This window comes from Augochlora pura, chromosome 11 (assembly GCF_028453695.1).
Source record: "Augochlora pura isolate Apur16 chromosome 11, APUR_v2.2.1, whole genome shotgun sequence".
Taxonomy (NCBI): Eukaryota; Metazoa; Arthropoda; class Insecta; order Hymenoptera; family Halictidae; genus Augochlora; species Augochlora pura.
Genome location: NC_135782.1, coordinates 15,758,285 through 15,777,615, shown reverse-complemented (window position 1 = coordinate 15,777,615; position 19,331 = coordinate 15,758,285). Strand labels below are relative to the sequence as shown.

The 19,331-nt window shown below is 35.5% G+C and overlaps 3 protein-coding genes across 6 annotated transcripts in view; all 3 read right to left on the bottom strand.

The window, feature by feature from the left end:
* The window catches only part of LOC144476711 (uncharacterized), a 48,280-nt gene extending 40,076 nt beyond the window's left edge, over nucleotides 1-8,204 (bottom strand). The window contains exons 1-2 of one of the 2 annotated variants that reach the window (XM_078193849.1): nucleotides 7,515-8,204; nucleotides 5,996-6,426 (exon numbers count right to left, since the gene is read on the bottom strand). In XM_078193849.1, the coding sequence (XP_078049975.1) occupies nucleotides 5,996-6,050 (55 nt within the window). In that variant the 5' untranslated portion in view covers nucleotides 6,051-6,426; nucleotides 7,515-8,204. Of the gene's footprint in view, nucleotides 1-5,995; nucleotides 6,884-7,514 lie in introns of those variants that run through there. The other variant, XM_078193850.1, reaches the window with a different exon arrangement.
* A 4,864-nt stretch (nucleotides 8,205-13,068) lies between these two features.
* Nucleotides 13,069-14,231, bottom strand: Mrpl55 (mitochondrial ribosomal protein L55). The gene is made up of 2 exons (XM_078194228.1): nucleotides 14,093-14,231; nucleotides 13,069-13,666 (listed from the first exon to the last, which is right to left on the bottom strand). Exon 2 carries the CDS (start codon nucleotides 13,663-13,665, stop codon nucleotides 13,339-13,341), a length of 327 nt encoding a protein of 108 aa, XP_078050354.1. The 5' UTR covers nucleotide 13,666; nucleotides 14,093-14,231; the 3' UTR covers nucleotides 13,069-13,338.
* A 128-nt stretch (nucleotides 14,232-14,359) lies between these two features.
* Ctns (lysosomal cystine transporter cystinosin) overlaps nucleotides 14,360-19,331 on the bottom strand; it is a 34,528-nt gene continuing 29,556 nt past the window's right edge. For 2 of the 3 annotated variants that reach the window (XM_078194225.1, XM_078194226.1), the window contains exons 5-9: nucleotides 18,151-18,391; nucleotides 17,941-18,060; nucleotides 16,966-17,254; nucleotides 16,788-16,890; nucleotides 15,022-15,798 (exon numbers count right to left, since the gene is read on the bottom strand). In XM_078194225.1, coding sequence (XP_078050351.1) covers nucleotides 15,693-15,798; nucleotides 16,788-16,890; nucleotides 16,966-17,254; nucleotides 17,941-18,060; nucleotides 18,151-18,391 — 859 coding nt within the window. In that variant the 3' untranslated portion in view covers nucleotides 15,022-15,692. Of the gene's footprint in view, nucleotides 14,499-15,021; nucleotides 15,799-16,787; nucleotides 16,891-16,965; nucleotides 17,255-17,940; nucleotides 18,061-18,150; nucleotides 18,392-19,331 lie in introns of those variants that run through there. The other variant, XM_078194227.1, reaches the window with a different exon arrangement.

The window sequence follows — 19,331 nt, the reverse complement described above, 5'->3', positions numbered from 1 at the left end:
AGGTCACTTTGCAAAATCGTGAGGATGTAATATCCATCCTACGCCACAAAAGGAACCTGGAAGGCCCATATAGAATACAGAACATGACATCTAAACAACGGAAACATCTACAGGAACTGCGAATTGAACTGGATAAACTCAAAGCCAGTGGACAAACTGACAAAACAATTAAATACATAAATGGTTCGCCTAAAATAGTAAGCGTTAGCTCTTCTCGTAACTCGCCAAAAAACTTTTAAAGTGTATCAGTGTGAATTACCAGAATGTTCGTGGTCTAAGGACTAAGCTCCCTGCATTGCATCAATCTGTGTTCACCTCAACAGATAAATATGACATAATCATTCTCACCGAAACATGGCTAAATAACTCAATCTCTCACTCGGAACTCGGCCTAACCTGCTATGATATCTATACGTGTGACAGAAATTATATGACAAGTTCCTATAAACGTGGAGGTGGTGTTCTAATTGCAATGCATAAATCTTTAAAAAGTCAACATATCAAAATCGAAACAAATCACGTCGAACAGCTGTACGTTGAATTTAAATCCTCAAACACCAGCCTCATCTTCGGTACTATTTATTTACCTCCGCAATCTGATGAGCATCTATATATCGAACACTGCCAAACAGTAAATAATATAGTAATGTCTCACTCTAAACACAACATATACATATGCGGCGATTACAACCTATCCCACATTAATTGGATTAACACTGACGATATTTCACTTAACTCTTTAAACACATACTCTATTCTTATTTAAAACCAATTTAGGATCTCAAAATTGTATAACGAGAGCACTACGAACAGCAAATAAACTTAGTCCAAAAATCAACTTCTTTGGCAATTCATTGAGCCAATTTACAAAGGCAGCAACTCTAGCCATTAAAACACACACTCTGTAATTAATTCATGACACACTCTTATATTATGATTTATAATTTGTATTATTCAAATGTATTCCGGACTATGTATATATACAACCTCTATGTAACACAAAAGGGTCTTACTAGCCCGTTAATAAATAATAATAATAATAATAATAATAATAATAATAATAATAATAATAATAATATCGATATAATATAGTGTCAATAGTCCGAGATAAATCGATACAATATCACATCGATACTGAAGGATATATTAACACAATTTAGCATTAATATTATAGACATATTGATACAGGATATCGATACGACATTAATACGATCGATACATCGATATAATATCAATATGGTTGATATATCGAAATAATATTAATATAAACGATACGTCGACATAATATTAACGTGATCGATATATCTACATATAGTATAGTACAATATAATATAGAACAGGATTTGAAATGGAACGGATTAGTATTAATGATCGTTATAGCGATATGATATTTAATATAAACAATATATCGGCATAACATTGACGTGATCGATATATCAATATAGTATAGTATAATATAATATAGAACATGATTTGAAATCAAACGAATTAGTATTAATGTAATATCAATATATCGTTACTATATAGGCTAGTTACTATACTATACTATTCACGTATATGCCTTGTTTCTGCATCTTCGTCCCTAACCTATCAAGATCCGGCAACGCCGTCAATTTTACACGATCCTCCTTACTCCTAATTATATGGCGTCATTTCCAATTGATAGATATTTTTCTCCCTACCTTACCGACATTCTATACTCCGTCCCCAAGAAACATCGTTGCAAACAAAAACGCAGACACGCTCAATGCCGCCAATTATTCGCAAAATCATTACAGAAATTCGGTGAAAGTTTACACGGAAGTAGTAAGAACATTTCGCATAGAATATAGACGAGAGAAACCGAGCATCAATCCAAAGGAAACACGAACGAACTCGAAGAAAGTGGTGCGGCGGATAAAGCTCGTAACAGCAAAACTCGGCAATTAACATCGTCGCGGTATTCTCTACGGAACGACCGCCATGACTATGGTGTTTATCACAACACTGTATCCACCACCGACGAACCACTTTCTTCGAATTTTTTTTTTTAATCAACGCGCACGATATTTTCTTGCTAGTTCCGGCTGGCTTTCACTGAAAAAAATTGTAATAATTTCGATGGCGCGAGAATTTTAAAAGTGGCTCGGAAAAATTGAGAGTTAAATTATTTTGGCCAGGTGAAACTGGTTCTCGGACCGCTTTGCGCGACGCCGTCAATTCGTAACCCGGTCGATTCGTCGCGCGGATATTTTAGATCGCGATCTCGTCGCGATAATTCACGGAGATCGGTCGTCGACGACGAAGTAATCGTCGCCGCCGTTTCGCGGCACGAAAGTAGGCTGCTAACTGAAAAAGAAAGCGAGCACGCCGCGGCCGGATCATTTTCATTGTTTTGATACGCAGAGGCGAAAAGACAGCGCCGAATTCGTTCGCTGCGGAGCCAATTAACGGAGGAAATCTGCTCCAGATTATCCGCCCATTGCCGCTTTATTTATTTGCCGGTGCTTTATTTTGTTTTTCTTTCTTTATTTCGCGCGTGGTCTCGCAGCGATTCCAGCGAATTTATCGGCTCGGTTTCCTGGTGCCGGTCTTTTTCTTTCAGCCGCTTTTTTTGTCGGCTCGCGAGCGCGTAGGCGTCGACCGTTAAACGTTTCTCTCCTCAGGGATGAGGAAAGTAACTGGTTGCGCCGCGTTTCACGGTCACGGCCACAGTAAAACCATCGCGCCTCTGCGTTATGTGAAACGCGTGGTGTATCGGTAGAACCGGAGCTGCAACTGTAGATCGTCGATACCGCGACGCTTCGTTATTGATAAATTGTATTGATTAAGATAATATCGATATAATAATTATATTAAAATTATATGGACATATCGTTGATATTAATATTATATCGATACGTCGTTCATATTAATATCATATAGAGATATATTGATCATATTGACGTAATATAGATGCATCAACCATATTAATGCCACATCGGTATTTATCAATACTGAATGATATATCGATCATATTAATAATATATTGATATTTATTGATACAATGATCATATCGATATTAAAAGATATATTGATTCTATTAATACCATATGTTATATTGATGACATTAATACTATGTCGATGTATCATGAATATTAAGACTATATTGATATAATGATCATATTAAAATTATATAGATATATCGTTGATATTAATATTATATCGATACATCGTTCATATTAATATCATTTTGATATATCGACCATATTGATACTATATCAATATATCGATCATACTAATATTATACCAATATATTAATATCATATTAATATATTGATCACATTAATACTACATCAATATACCAACAATATTAATGCCATATCGACATTTACCGATAGTGAACAATATATCAACCCTACTAATAATAAATTAATATTCATCAATATAACGACCATATCAATAAAAAAACATTATACTGATCATCTTAATAAAACATTGACGAATAATAATATACAATTTATAGCTCATATCGATACTAAACCATATATCATTTTTTATTTCAATATTGTATTTTTTATATTCACCAAGTGACAGCTCGATGGATCAAAAGACATGGAAAATTGATCCTCGTGTTTTATGCGCGCGCGCCCAATTTTTCGGGGCAATTTCCTTGGAACGCAAGGGTTTCCGTGCATAATGATATCACCGTCGCACACGGACTCGCTTTCACTGGCTCTCTGTGAACCATAGACGTACACACCAGAGGAGGGGACACATATTGGTTAACTGACCGTGAAATGCGTACTCAGACCGAGTTTTCATCCTACACGATACACAGGCGTTTCTTTCGATTTAATTCGTTGTGTACGTAATCGCCGTGTACGCCAGACGGGCACAGTCGCAATGCCAATACGAAAGGGAACACAAAGTTGCTGAGGAAATTCTCGGCGATTATTTGTCCGAGGGTCTCTGTTACGCAAGAGGAAAGTTCTTGAGATGGATTTCAGTAGAGCTATGGGTGTTCTATTAATTTATAGTACTAGTGTGTGGTATTAATACTGTAATATTATATAATACTAGTATTAATGTATTTGTAATGTATTTAATGTATTTGGTAGTTTGAAAATGCAGTTTTCATTGTTAAGGTTAGACGTTCTTAATATTGTTATTATTTAGAATTGTAGTGAAGGATAATCAATTGTAATAGTATTAAATTTTAAATATTTAAGATAGTATTAATTGTTTAGAATTGTTTTAAGTTTTGATAATTTTTAATTTTATTCGGTTTTATTTTAGTCTAAATATTCTGAAACTTTAATAATTCAAAATAGTCTTACATTTTAGTTATTTAAAGTAGTCTCAATTTTTAATTATTTAAGATGGTCTTAGATTTTAATAATTTAAAATTGTCTTAAATTTAAATAATTTAAAATTGTCTTATATTTTAATGATTTAAAGTAGCCTTAAATTTTTTAATTTTAGTAATTTAAAATGGCCTTAAATTTTAATAATACAAAACAGTCAAGCAGTAATAATTAAAAATGATCTAAAATTGTAATAATGAAAAATAGACATAAATTCCAATAATTTAAATTGATCTTAAACTGTATCAAAATTGTACTAAAACGATATAAAAAATATTAATAATGCAACCAGCCTCTCAAAACTATTTCAACACTGTAAAAAAGTATTAAAAAGTATTATAAAAATGGTATTAAAAAATAATTCAACTTTAGTCACAGAAACATTTATATTATAATATAACAATCAGAATTCCCTTCTCATATTTCTCAATTATTTTTCATATATAATATTTATACAATTTATAATCATGAGCGTTCAGTTACCGGTTAATAAACTTTTATAATTGTAAGGCAATATCGGCGCATCATAGTGGCGTGACCTCACCGCCGTGTTACACGATTAAATAATTGTCCCCGATTCGTTAACGGTTCATACAACGGAATTTAAAGGTAGCCACGAGCGAGAATGGTGGCTCGTGGCCGTGCAAACACTTGAACCTAACCCCTTGGCTCTCGCGTTTACTCTAACGCGCCGTCTGAGCGCGTGCCGAATACACAAGAGACATTATCTAATTTCCGCGAAGTTAGAACAATCAATCGACCGTTTCGGTATGGTCGCACAATGCACAGCTACGAAATCCGACGTTACTTTCTAAAACCCCAAACCGTCACGTGACCAATGTTACGAAGCGTTAAATGTAACTAAAAAAGAGCCGTAGCGAATTTATTATTTTATATAGCGAATATATTATTTCGCGAATGAGTTTTGATAGAAATTGCATTTTTAATTATTTTCATTGATAATATTCATTATATATTTTTATTATTAATTTACGTTATTACTTCTCTTTGTTAAGTATCATGGATAATTTTCTTTGCTGTTAATTTCTGTTGTTGTTTTATATTATTAATTTATCTGAGTAATTTCTGTGATTAATTTCCACTATTAATTTCCAAAAATAATTCCAGTTATTAAATTCCAAGGAAATCATTTGAGATTACGTAAATCCTAGTGACTAGAAACTTTAATTCAGTAAATGTAAAAACTAAATTTCATATGCATAAAGTATAAAATATAATATATAGAATACAAAATGCAAAATATAAAATATAGAATATAGAATATAGAATGTAAAATCTAAAATATAGAATATAAAATGCAAAGTCTAAAATCTAAAATATAGAATATAGAATGTAAAATGTAAAATATAGAATATAAAATGCAAAGTCTAAAATCTAAAATATAGAATATAGAATGTAAAATGTAAAATATAGAATATAAAATGCAAAGTCTAAAATCTAAAATATGGAATATAGAATATGAAATGCAAAGTCTAAAATCTAAAATATAGAATATAAAATGCGGAATATAAAAACTAAAACATAGAATATAAAATGCGAAATCTAAAATATAGAATGCAACCTATAAAATCTAAAATTTAAAATGGAAATAGCACAGGTCGTAAAATTAAATTGAGATGTACAGTTAAAATGATTCGGTGACCACTCACCGTAGAAGCTGATCCATCCGAGTATCCAAAAGCACACGGTCAATTTGCCAATCATCTCACGTGCAGGAGGATCCAGCCGGCAATACAAAATCCCAGATTCAAAACACCATTGTCTCTCTCCAGGCGCCGATTCGAAGATCGTTGGAGCACACGTGTAGAGTACGGTACGCTCGTGTCTGTCGGATAGCGTGAAGCAGCTTCGATGCACACGTGAAAGGTCAGCGTGCTTTCATTCCACAACCGTCTGGCTTCGCCGGCGTGAACGGTAAACAATAGAGGATCCAGAGAAATGATTGAACACTGAGGGAAAAGGACGATCGATCGCTGATGGCTTCAACTCGATGGCTTTACCAACTCGCGATACACGATTCGACGTATCCGTCGATTTCTCTCGGTCTTTCAACACAATGGCGAACTCTCTTCTTTATCGACTATTTTTGTAGGTTCATTAGAGATTACTTTGGTGATGAGTTTGAAGGTTGAGGGTCAATTTTGAGGGTTGAGTGTGAATTTTAAGGTTTTAACGTGAATTTTGAGGTTTGACTGCGAATTTTGAGGTTTTAGAGCGAATTTCGAGGTTCAAGCGCGTCTTTGTAGATTTTAGTAGAAATATTGAAATTCTAGTTTGAATTTTCAGCTTGAAGTATAATTTTTCGAATTTTAGTTTGCAATTTTTGAGCGTCGAGTTGCAATTTTTTGATGCCAAATTGCAAACTTTGGATGTCAACTGGCAATTTTCGAAACTTAAGTTACAAACTTCAAAACATCAGTTGCGATTATCGAAACTTGAGTTGCAATTTTTTAGTTCTAAGTTTCAATTGTGGAGCATCAAATTACAATTTACAGAAACAAAGTTTGTAATTTTCAAGTGTAAAGTTTGTAATTTTCAAGTGCAAAGTTTGCAATTTTCCAACTTTAAATCGTAACTTTAAAGCTATAAAATCAAGCTTCGAACTTTCAGTCGAAACTTTTAGCTTTTAGTGTAATTTTAATGATTTGAGTTCTAGTTTACATGATTTTAGTACAGTATTTGGAGCTTTAAGTGCAATTTTCTAGTTTTTGAGCTCAATTTTTGAGCTTAAAATACAATTCGTTGAGCTCTAAGTGTAATTTCCGAGATTTGAGTGCAATTTTTGATCTGGGTGCAACTTTCTAACTTTGAGCTCAATTTCTGAACTTGAAATACAATTTCTCAAGCTTGGAGTACAATTTTTGAGCCGTCAGTCCAAATTTCTAGCTTTGTCCGCAACTTTCGTGATCCAAGCCCTAATTTCCAAGATCCAAATACAATATCTGAAGCTCCAAGTTTAACTTTCAGCATTTGCTCGCAATTATTAATCCTGGCATACAATTCCTCAAACTTCCACTACAATTCCTCAAATTTCCACTACAATTCCTCAAACCTCCACTACAATTCTCTAACTTTACCAGCACCTTTCAATCTCCACCATCGAACTACCAACCCTCAATCCCCAACTTTCAAACCTTCCTAACACAATATCCTCCACCCGAACCGTACCATTCGCTCTCCAATCCTCTCACTTCTCAATCCTTCTTCTTCCGTCGCGAGAATCACAGCGACGGCGTCGGACGACGGAAGACGACTCGAGCTACTAGGACGTCGTCAGAGGGTCCGATTTCTACCGATTTCGACCGTTGAACTTCCTCTGCTTTCTCCTTCGAGCCACCAACCACACAGGCGGACAGTCGGGATGTCTCGATCGATCGGCTTCGTCAGACACGGAGAAACGAAGAAGTTGTTCGACGCGTTGCTCTTTGCGTTACTCTTTGCGTCCACAGTTACGAAACTCCGCGCTGCAAACTCGGCGTTGCTAGCCGATCCCGTGTACCGATCCGGACACTTCGACGATATCTCACATTACCGAACCATAGTCGCTCGAATCGGTTCCATATCCTCTGTCACGCATCGGCAGGCCGCGGCAGGTCGTTGCTTAATCTCCGCGACAGTTTCGTCAAAAACCACCGAGCGGATCCTCTAAAAATCGACTCCGATTTTGATCAATCAGACTGTCGACGATTTTACAGATCGTCTTGTCGCGGTTCCACACGGGTTATATCAGGTTATGTTTAATATAATATATTTAACCACACAGGTTTCCCGATCTCGTTTAGTCAGGTGGATCGGTTTCGTGGCGACCGCCGAGAGTGCCGTTTCACGGAGCGGCGCGCTCGCCAGGCAGAAACGAGAGGCCTGCTGCGCCAGCAGAAACTAAGGAGAGAGTTCGGTCTCGGGCCCGTGTGTGCCTCTACACCTGCGGGGAAACACGCCGGAGCTGCTACCTCCGTGGCCTACTATAACAGAACTGACTCCCACCAGCGCGGCGACGACAGTCTTTTTACCTGCCCGCGAAGCGAACGGTGTTTTGGCGACGGGATCGACCACCTCCTACGACGATCTCTTTCGATGACAACGACGATTAGTTGAGGTGACGATCTCTTGTCTTGTATGGGGCATTGAGTTGCAGTTTTTGGATGCAAAGTTTCAATCTTTGGAGAAAGAAATTGCAATTTTCAAGCGCAATGTTTGCAATTTTTAAGCGCAACGTTTGCAATTTTCCAGTTTTAAGTTGCAACTTTAAAGCTTTAAAATTGACCTTCGAGCTTTCAGTCAAAATTTCAAACTTTGTCTGTGCAATTTTATATTGACACGAAGTTGCAATTTTCATCATATTACGAGGTATCACAATGTAGCACAGATTCTATTCAAACCTCGATAAAGCGACGAAGAAAAATCGTAGCTCAAAGTTTAAGGGCTCATTTTAAAGAGGAGACTTCAAACTTGTAATCCATGTTAAGATCAATCCCAAAGAAAATTTTTAAGTTATTTATAGACGTTTCAATTCGTGAGATTTTCGAGGAAGATCATGTCTCCAGCTTTTCATTTGCTACATTATAAGAACAAATGTTATGAGAAAACGAATTATGTGTGGCAAAATTAGAAGCTTCGAGCTTTAAAATGAGCCTAGGTTCATTGTTCTACGACTATTTTTTAGAAAACTATAGCAGTTCAAATATCGACAATTTCGGAGCGTCAATAGATAGAGCAAGTCGTAGTCAGACAACGCCTGATCGACGTCACGTATCCTTTGGACATTTTAGACTCCCATGAAACCTGTTTCTTTAGATCTTGGAGCCTGTCATTGTATTAAATTGTAAATGCTGAAATTCAGTTTTAATATCAATATTAGTATATCAATATCTTAATATCAGTATATCAACATTTTAATATTAATATCTTGGATTCAATATCTTAATATTACTATCTCAATATCAATATTTTATTGTCAATATCTTAATATTAATATCTTGGGATCAATACCTTAATATCAATATCTCAACATCAGTATATCAATATTTTAATATTAATATCTCAATATTAATATCCTGGTATCAATATCTTAATATCAATACTTTACTATCAATTTCTTAATATCAATATCTTAATATCATCATATCAATATCAATTTATCCATATTTTAATATTAATATCCTGGTATTAATATCTCAATATTAATATCCTGGTATCAATATCTTAATATCACTACCTAAATATCAATATTTTACTGTCAGTATCTTAATATTAATATCTTGGGATCAATATTTTACTGTTAATATCTTAATATTAATATCATGGTATCAATACCTTAATATCAATATCTTAATATCAGTATATCAATATTTTAATATTAATATCAATACCAATTTTAATAAGCTACCTAAGCAACAGTATCACAGGTGCACGACCACACTTTTTACTATTCTACAATATCATTATCTTTATCTACAATATCTTTATCTCTTTTATTTACCATATTTAATAAATGCAGCAATATTGCAACATAAACAACGCATTGTACGCTCTACTATACCATATACATTTAACTTAACAAGGTATTAATAACTCAACAAGCTACTTAATACTAAATCAAACTGTCCACAAATATTAACGATAGAAAATGTTTCCTAACTTTTTCAACAAAAAATCCATTTGTTGCATACCAAATTTCGTAATAATCCATGGCAAACAGGCTCGATGCTTCGCGCGGTTTTTCAAAAGAACCGCGATCTCTCCACAAATGTTGCATGCCTCGGTACCAAAAAGTGAAATCATTGCGAAACGCCCGCGCGCGCGCGCTGTCGGTACGTGTAAATTGACAGCGAGCGGTTGACTGACTAGTCGCTGTAACACAAATGGAAACCGACGCAATATTTATGGAAGAGTAATTCACAGGAACCCATCTGTCACTTTCATAATATGCCATCGGAAAATTGTCGGTCCCGTTCACAATCAACACTGTGTTTCTCTATCGTTTGTACCAGCGCGGGCGCGCAGATGCGGGACAAGTGAGACGATTCACGTTCACTTGTAATTAATTCCAGGTGCGTATTGGAACTTTACCGGCTCCGGTGGTGGTACAGGACGATTCAGGAAAGGTGAAATCGTGGATGGAGACTTTATTTCCAGCCTCCGTTACGATCTTCATCTGAATCTAACCCTTTGAATGCGGTAATTAAAAATTGTAAGTCTAGATATTAATCAGAAATTAATTCGGATTTTAAGACAGTCATTAAACTAGTCCTTAGTTAGGACTTAATCCAAACTTTAGCTAGGGTTTAATCCACATCTTAGTTAGGACATAACCCAGACATTATAGAAGACTTAAGCCAGACTTCTTAATCAGCACTTAAGAGAGATCTTCACCAAGAATTAATTTAGACTTTAAACTAGTCTTTAGTTAAGACTTAAACCAGATCATAGCTAGGACTTATGTCAGACATTTAGTTAGGACATAACCCAAACTTTAACCAGGACTTAATACAAACCTTAACAGGGCATAACACAGACCAGTTTGGATTTAAACCAGATCTTCGCCAAAAATTAATAGAGACCTTAAACTAGTCTTTAGTCAAGACTTAACCCAGATCATAGCTAGAAATTAATCTAGACCTTAACCATTACTTAGGCTAGACTTTAACCAGACCTTAGACAAAATTTGATCCAGATATTAGGACTTAATCCAGTCTTTAACCAAGACTTAAACCAGTCTTTAACCGGGACTTAATACTAACCTTAACAGGACTTAACCCAGACCATAGTTAGCACTTAAACCAGACCTTAACCAGGACTTAAGCCAGTCTTTAGCTAGGACTTAATCCAAACTTTAACCAGGATTTAAACCAGACTTTAACCAATACTTAAACCAGGCTTTAAGACAGACTATTCTCCTCTTACAATTTCAATAACTTACCTACATCGTTAAAAATTGAAGTAACAACAGCTTTTTAAAAATAGCAAAAAATGTGCTAACAGATTACCATCGACATTCGAGCGTCACAAAAGCGGGCGCCTATTGTTCCAAACGCTTCGTTTACTATCTCTCGGAGCCATTGTCTTGTGGAACATCCTGTAACGTTATTGGCCAACGGTGAGGCCGCGAAATTTCCTCCGGGGAGTGGGTGTTGCAACAGCCACAGAGTTTCGACATCATCGAAAGCATCCGAGCAATTACAAACGTACGGCGCATTACCAAATATTATATCACCGTTCACCGGCGCCGAAAATGGTCACCGACGCGTTAGAAAGGCGTTCGCAACGAGAGCTTTCCAACAAACAATAGGCCGATCCGGATCCATCGTGGAACTACTTCCTGCGACCAATTATGGTCTTCCTTCCACCTTCTCTCTTCCCTGTTGACATTCCGATGATCGCGGCCTATATATATTGGAACACGTGTTACAATAACAGTCGATCGTATCTTATTGTGAAAATAATAGCCGATCGATAATTAGAGTCGCGGCACGCCGGTAGAGAAATATCGAGTGGAAGTGAAACCTCGATGTGTATGCAACGATGCATCGCGTTGCATGTTAGATTGTTTGTTATACGATCGGATGAAGTGTTTCAACCTTTCGGTTAGGTTATGGCAGTCGCAGCTAGAGTCAATTAATTTCTATCGGCAATAGAAAATTATTTATTATCTTAATTATTTGTCTATTCACTTATTTCCATTTTCTAACATTTTAATATCAATTTAAAAATTGAAATGAATAAATTTAATGCATAAAATGAAAAAATTGAAATTAATAAATTATAAATTTAATGCTTAAAATTATAGAAATTGAAATTAATAAATTGTAAATTTAGAGTATAAAATGAAAAATTAAAATAAATAAATTTAATGTTCCTTTACCTCTTTCGACATTGCTCAATTAATTATTCCTGCAAAAGACACTTCATCTCGAATTATTTAAACTGACGGTACGCTCTAATTCTAAAAAATTGTCCTTCCACCCTCATGAAATAAATATTAAAATTTAAGTGACGTTTAATGTCCAGTGACCCCTTTACCGAAGACAGTGTTAAGGAGAATACGCTGACGGTCGGAGAAAGTTCATCCGTGATTATCGAGGAGAAAATAAAAGACGTATCTTGCGGGTCATAATTTTTTTGTGGGGCGCCATCGTATGCCCCGCGTATCGCGCAATAGTAATGAAAACGTGCATTTACGGTGGCACACGCGACACAACGCGGACCGCAATCGTTTGCTTTCACTTTTGCCGTACGACGATCGCGACGCGCGTCGACGATCCACGCGATCAAAGGCTTTTACATGGTCTATAATCAATTGTACTTGACCCCTGACACGGATAGAGGAGACTGAAATTCTCTTTCGATTTTCCATACACGAACTTCTCTTATAAATAAATATTTTTGCTGCTACGAGCCCGGAAGAAGTGAATAAATTGTGTATATATAAATTTATAAATTCTATATACAATATAAATTTATAAATTCTATATACAATATAAATTTATAAATTCTATATATATAAATTTATAAATTGAGTATATATAAATTTATAAATTCTATATATATAAATTTATAAATTGTCTATATATATACTAGAAAATTTACTAACAATATGCAACACGGTAGATTTCCATTTAGCATTTATCTTAGACCGCTGGCACTATATATACCACCGGGTCAAGTGTCAGCGGCCATGATAGTACACTCCCATGATATCGTTCACACAAATAGAAAACTATAATTTCTAAAAAAACAATACAACTCTAATAGTTTTATTACGAAGCGTTTCAGTATACAGCTGGCGATGCTCTTCGCTCTACCAACGATATCCTAATCGCGACAAACTTAAGCTAATCGCGACGAAGTCGAACAGACAATTAATTACATATTTTACAGGTGCGCGCATCTCTCGTGACAGGAAGGATATTCTCTCGATAAATGTACAAAAACACTTACAAATGATGAACGACTTATAAACAATGCACTATAGAACCACGGTGAATATTAATATTCACATCTTTAAAAATATGTTCTCGTCGAAATGAACGTCGTCTTCCTCCTCCTTGATCACCACTCTGCTCAACGTCTTGCGATTCGCTATTCTTTGCTGACGCTGTTCTGGCGAAAGCAAGTCGAGATTCAAGGGAAGTTTGATGATCTGCCTCGGCTCATGGTAGTCTATAATGATGCTGCTACCGTCCGGGTTTACAAGGTGCGTCGGATACGTTCTCAAGTACAATTTTCTGTGCGCCTTCGTTATAGCAGCTGTCCAACAGTTCAAACCTCTGCGAACGGTTACAGCTGGCAGCAGTGTTCGCAAGAGCTGAGTCACGTTCATTCTGGAATACAAATAATCGTTTAATAAAAATTGTTTTAAAAAGTTATACAGACTTTCCAACAGTTTACAGGTAACAGAGATATATGTTCAAATTTACAGATTCATTTTAACATTAATATCTTCTCCATAGAGTACAAAGAAAGGTGAGAAAGTAATTAACGCACCTCAGCCTTTCAATTCCGATTCTATTAAATCATTAAATGCGTAAAGCTTTCGTCGAAGTATTAAATAAGAAATATAAGAGCTGAATATACCTTTAGGTTATGTTTAGAAAGTATATCTGAATAGAACAGAGACGTAACTATACTAAATCGCATAGTACGTCTGTAATATATTCATTAATATTTCGTGTAAATTGTCGAACCTTTAGATTGAATTAACTGTTGCATAAATAATAATAATTCTGTTAGAAATAAACAAAACGTACCTCTCGTCTACAGAACGGCAGGGATCAATATAACCTCAAACGAAAACACAGTCTGCGTAGATGCCGTGAAGTCATGTGGTCTGGTAATCGACCGAACGATATATCGAATCGAACAGCGAGTGGATTCAAATTCGAATTACGAAACGCCTGATTTCTTCCAGCGTTAATTAAAAAGGTTATGAGTGTTCTACGTTGTTTTTTTTATCGATGAATCGTCGTTCAATGCATCCTGATCGAGCATCCTTCCGTTCACAGTCGTCGGCGATAAAACTGTCGGATCGCAGTTTTATTAGAATAATTATAAATAAATTAAATCCGGCACTGTTAAACGAGTGCACTCGTCGACGGGTCCTCTTCCGGCTCTCCGTTATTGCTACCGGGTATTACAATGTATTCATCCTGGTCCCTGTAGAAAGGAGCTCTCGGTAATCTTTATTTGTCAATAATAAAGCCAATGGGAGAGAGAGAGAGAGAGAATGATCGAGGAAAAATAAAGTATAGTATAGTACACCTTCGGTGTTCGTTTCTAGTGTTTGTTTAGTGGTGTTAGTAAACGATTATCTACACGCTCCGACACTCATACACTTGCAAGGAGGGTTCGGGAAAAAAATGTGGAAGGGGTTTACATATCACGCGTCGATTATTTATTAAACAACCGTCGTAATTATTGATTAAACTTCGTCTTATCGTGCGAAGATGAATCGTTCGGAGAGTTTTATTCTTCCACAGGATTTTATTCTCGCTGTACCCAAAAATTAACCCATAACACGTACCAACATTCAATTGCATAAACAATGATTTTGAATCATTGAAAATCTCGACGGCTCGTCCTGCATGCTTCTGGACGCCGCTGCATGCGGTGTATACTTATCGTGAAACAAACGTCCAGTGAAACAATTGAATCGTGTGGACAGGTGAGAATGCAGAAGAACACAGGAACAATTTTTTATTGCAACAACAATATGTATAAATATATAAACGTAGGGTATCGTGAACAGTTACAGGATGTTCTTTTTTCTTGGAATGTTTCATTCGTAACAAAGAAAAATACCGAGAGAAATAACGACGCGTTTAAGACAACAGAAATACCACCACCTTCTCTCTGTTCCTCCTTCTCGACGTTCTACGCAACATCACAGACACTAAATCAATTAGGCTCGTTCGCATTAAATTTGGCACCGTGTGACATATTTACAAATTGCATTTTGTCAGTCGATGGTGGAACCAGTCCTTACGCAGTAAATTTAATATACGTATACTATACTCGAATCGTTGAAATATCGATCGAATCTAACCTATAAAAAAAAATATCCTCGCACGTGTACAACCTAACGTTGCCCCCTATTCGCACCTGTCTCCCGTAAGTAACAATCGACAGAGATTCTGGACGCCCGGCGAAACGAACAAAATAAAAATAATCTCAACGATGGGGTTCTCTCCGTGTACGTTGCAAAATAAAGGAAAAAGTGATTGGAATGTTTTCCGCGAATGTCTCGTTGGAATACATCATCGAATACTGTGTGCACTGAGAGTCCACGGAACGCATTTTGCAAGGGGGAAAATGCTTCTCTACCACATGGTATCTCTACGTGTCTCTGTCTCACGAACGGCAACAGAAAATACTCTTTAGCGTCCCCTTTTCCTTGTTATACAAATCGTCTTGTTTGTGAAGTGTCTCGTCACTTGTTCCATTCTCGGTATCCAGACTGTAAGAATTGATGATTTTGCAGGACGATGTGTGCGATTACTAGATGAACGGGGTGGTGGGTGATGCGATAATTGATCCAGCCAACGCGGTTTTTTACTTTGTTATCAACAACTTCGAAGACTAAAATCTGTTCACCTGAGACAAGGTTATGTTGAGGGCAAGCATGCGTTCGATTGCCATTTTGCCTGCGAGTATGACTGTATTTTCAACCCATTGCACTATAATAACGAGTCAATGACTGCACGCAAGATTTACTAAATTAATTAATTATTAATTTCTTCTAAATCGAAATTGAATTCTTCTGTTATTAAAGTCTAGAAATGGAAGTTAATAAAGGTGATGCGAAAGACAATAATTATCTGGTCCTAGGACAGTATTAACCCTTTGCACTTGAAGCCATTTGAACTGTAAATCTGAAATAATTTTCCTGGTGCATTTTATACGATACAGTGCACTTTTATGCGTACAAAATTGATTCTTGTAACTCCTATCAACAGTTTACTATTTGACAATTTTTTAAACCGAAGCTTTGTTGGTATAAAAATTACCTCTAATTTTAGTGGTGCCTCAGAGTCACCATTCGAGTGCAAGGAGTTAAGGAAAAATAAGAGTTAATCAAGTCTAGAAACAACGGTAAATAAAGGTGATACAAAAGACAAAAATTATCTAGTCCTATCAAGAACAAATTAGAGCTAATCAGCGTAAAAAAGAAATCGTAGTGCAAAGAGTTAAAAACTGATCCACCGACAAGAAAAGAACCAGAAAGATTTCCATTCGAATTTGTTAATAAATTGACTAGATGCGTTGCGATGGAGCGAGATCATGCGACGTGAGCTTATCGAATACTGTTAGCTACTACTCCACAAATTATTACATTGTTATTACATCACTGATATTACATTATTATTACACACTGTTAAAAAACATGCATGGTTAGTGAAGAGTGGGGTGGTCGATATAAAAAATTAATATAGACGTTATACGTACCGATACAAAACGTAATGTTGTATTATGAAAAATATATCGAAAGCAACCGAGAAGAATCCAAGACCGAATTTCGTCGGATCACCGAAAATACTGTCCCAATCATCTGACGGAGAAATTTGCTATTAATATACCGAATCGGCGTGTCTCGACGTGGTTACTTTAATTAAGTATACTTTACCATAATTGTACGCGTTTAAAATCATCTGCAGCATCGACAGAACGCCGCCGGTAAAGTCTAAGAATATGTTGCCGATGCTCCAGCCGACCGTCGACTTTCGTTTGTAATTGTATACAGCTTGCGGCACGTACTTGATCAACGTAATGCACAATTTCACGTAGCTGCAGTAATAGAGGAAGTCCAGCCACGGTAACGTGGACACAGCCGACAGTATTATCGAAATTAATATGAATACTGCGAACACGGCGTGGATAACCGTCGCGGTTATTGATACCTTCTGACTGCCCCTCTAAAAAGTTTACGGTTGTTAATTCAAAATTTTAACAATTCGCGAAGGTATTTACAGATTTAAAATCAAATTTAGATGTCGAGGCACTCGGATATTAATTTACAATTTAAATTAGATTTAAATATCTTTATGTTGAATATTTATTAGCGTAATATGTAGTAATTAAGATGTGAAATGATTTGGAATTGATTTAGAATTAAATTCTATAGTGTGAGAACGAGTCTTCAGATTTAGATTTAGATATTTGAGTACTTATCAGTATAGTATTTAGCAATTAAGATATCAAATGATTTGGAATTAAATTCTATAGCGTAAGAATGAATCTTCAGATTTAGATACTTAAATACTTATCAATATACTATTTAGCAATTAAGATATGAAATTATTTGCAGTTGATTTAGAATTAAATCCTATAGCGTGAGAATGAATCTTCAGATTTAGATTTAGATATTTGAGTAAGTATCAGTGTAATATTTAGCAATTAAGATATCAAATCATTTGAAATTGATTTAGAATTAAATTTTATAGCATAGGAAAGAATCTTCAGATTTAGAATTTAGATATTTGCGTAATTGGATACCGTTCTTCTACTTGAACAATTTAAGTCAAAGTAAAAGAATAAATCTTTAGATATAAAATTAAATATCCGAGTGACAGCAACAGCCTAAATTCGAGTTGTTGTTTACCTCGTAGATAACGCACTGAATGATAGTTATCACAGTGGCGAACAGCGCATGCAACGAGAAGAATATATCGTTCACTTGTACGGGGTTCAAACCCTTCGGGTTCCGCCTAAAATATTCAAGCTGAAAAATTCGACCGTTTTAATAATCTATTATATCTTCCACACGAGTTGTTTTAAATTGTTTAATGAAATGATATGATTTATAGCGTACCTCGATCTCCGGTATCCAATAGAGGCCGCAGTTGAACAGCGAGTACAGAAGAAAACCGACCACGTTCAACGACAAATAATCGAAATTTAATCCTACAACGCTCTTCCGCTTGTAATTGCTGTATATCTGCGGATAAAAGCTGACGCTCCACGCTAAAAAGTATATCCATCCTACCACGTTACTGATCTGGTAAAGAGCGTCCGATTTTTCTACCGTCACTCTGACGAACGCTTGCGAGAAACTGCAAAATTATCGTAGAAAAAATACGATTAATACGAGAACCGAGGACGCGAGAGGACGCCTATCGCGAAACTCGCATTTTACCCTTACTTTTTCAAATCGACGTCGCGCAACTGATCTTTGGTAATTAATATTACTTTGTACAGTGGCATTATTGTTACAATTAATTATTTCGATTATTTAGAAACACTCTAATGAACAATATCACGTTATCGAAAATTACTGCACCGATCGTAGTCACTTGAACTTATAAAAAAATAAAACATTTAAAACGGAACACTGTTACAATAAAAAAATAAAACATGTAAAACGGAACACTGTTACATGAACGTTTCTCACTGTACACGGATGCGGCGCATTTCTGCTTGTAGCAGGAAGTGGACTGCTCAAAATCCGAGCATAGACTGACTATGGAAGTTTAAGTTTAAGATCCTATGAACGGTGCAGGTCAGGAGGCTATCTCTGCAAATAACTTCCACTGGATGCTAGTGAATGTACCAGCTGATTAGAATCTTTTAGGAAGTTAGTCACGAAAGTAAATATTTACGTGCAGCACCGTTGCCCAATCTCGCTTGCATTGATTAGGATCGAACGATAGTCTCGAATTTCTGGTAATCATTTAATTTACCCCTCGTCAATTTAATCTATTAGAATCTAATATTAGAATTTAATATTAAAATCTAGTACTAGAACATAATATTACAGTTTAATATTAAAATCTAGTACTATAACTTAATATTAGAATTTAAAATCTAGTATTAGAATTTAATATTAAAATCTAGTACTATAACTTAATATTAGAATTTAATATTGAAATCTAGTACTATAACTTAATATTAGAATTTAATATTAAAATCTAGTACTAGAATTTACTATTAAAATTCAGTATTAAAATCTAGTATTCGAATCTAATGTTATATCTTAGTATTAAAATTAAATAT

Bases quoted from the DNA above. Each gene is read 5' to 3' on its own strand.
- Mrpl55 (XM_078194228.1), bottom strand. From the start codon at position 13,665: ATGAACGTGACTCAGCTCTTGCGAACACTGCTGCCAGCTGTAACCGTT.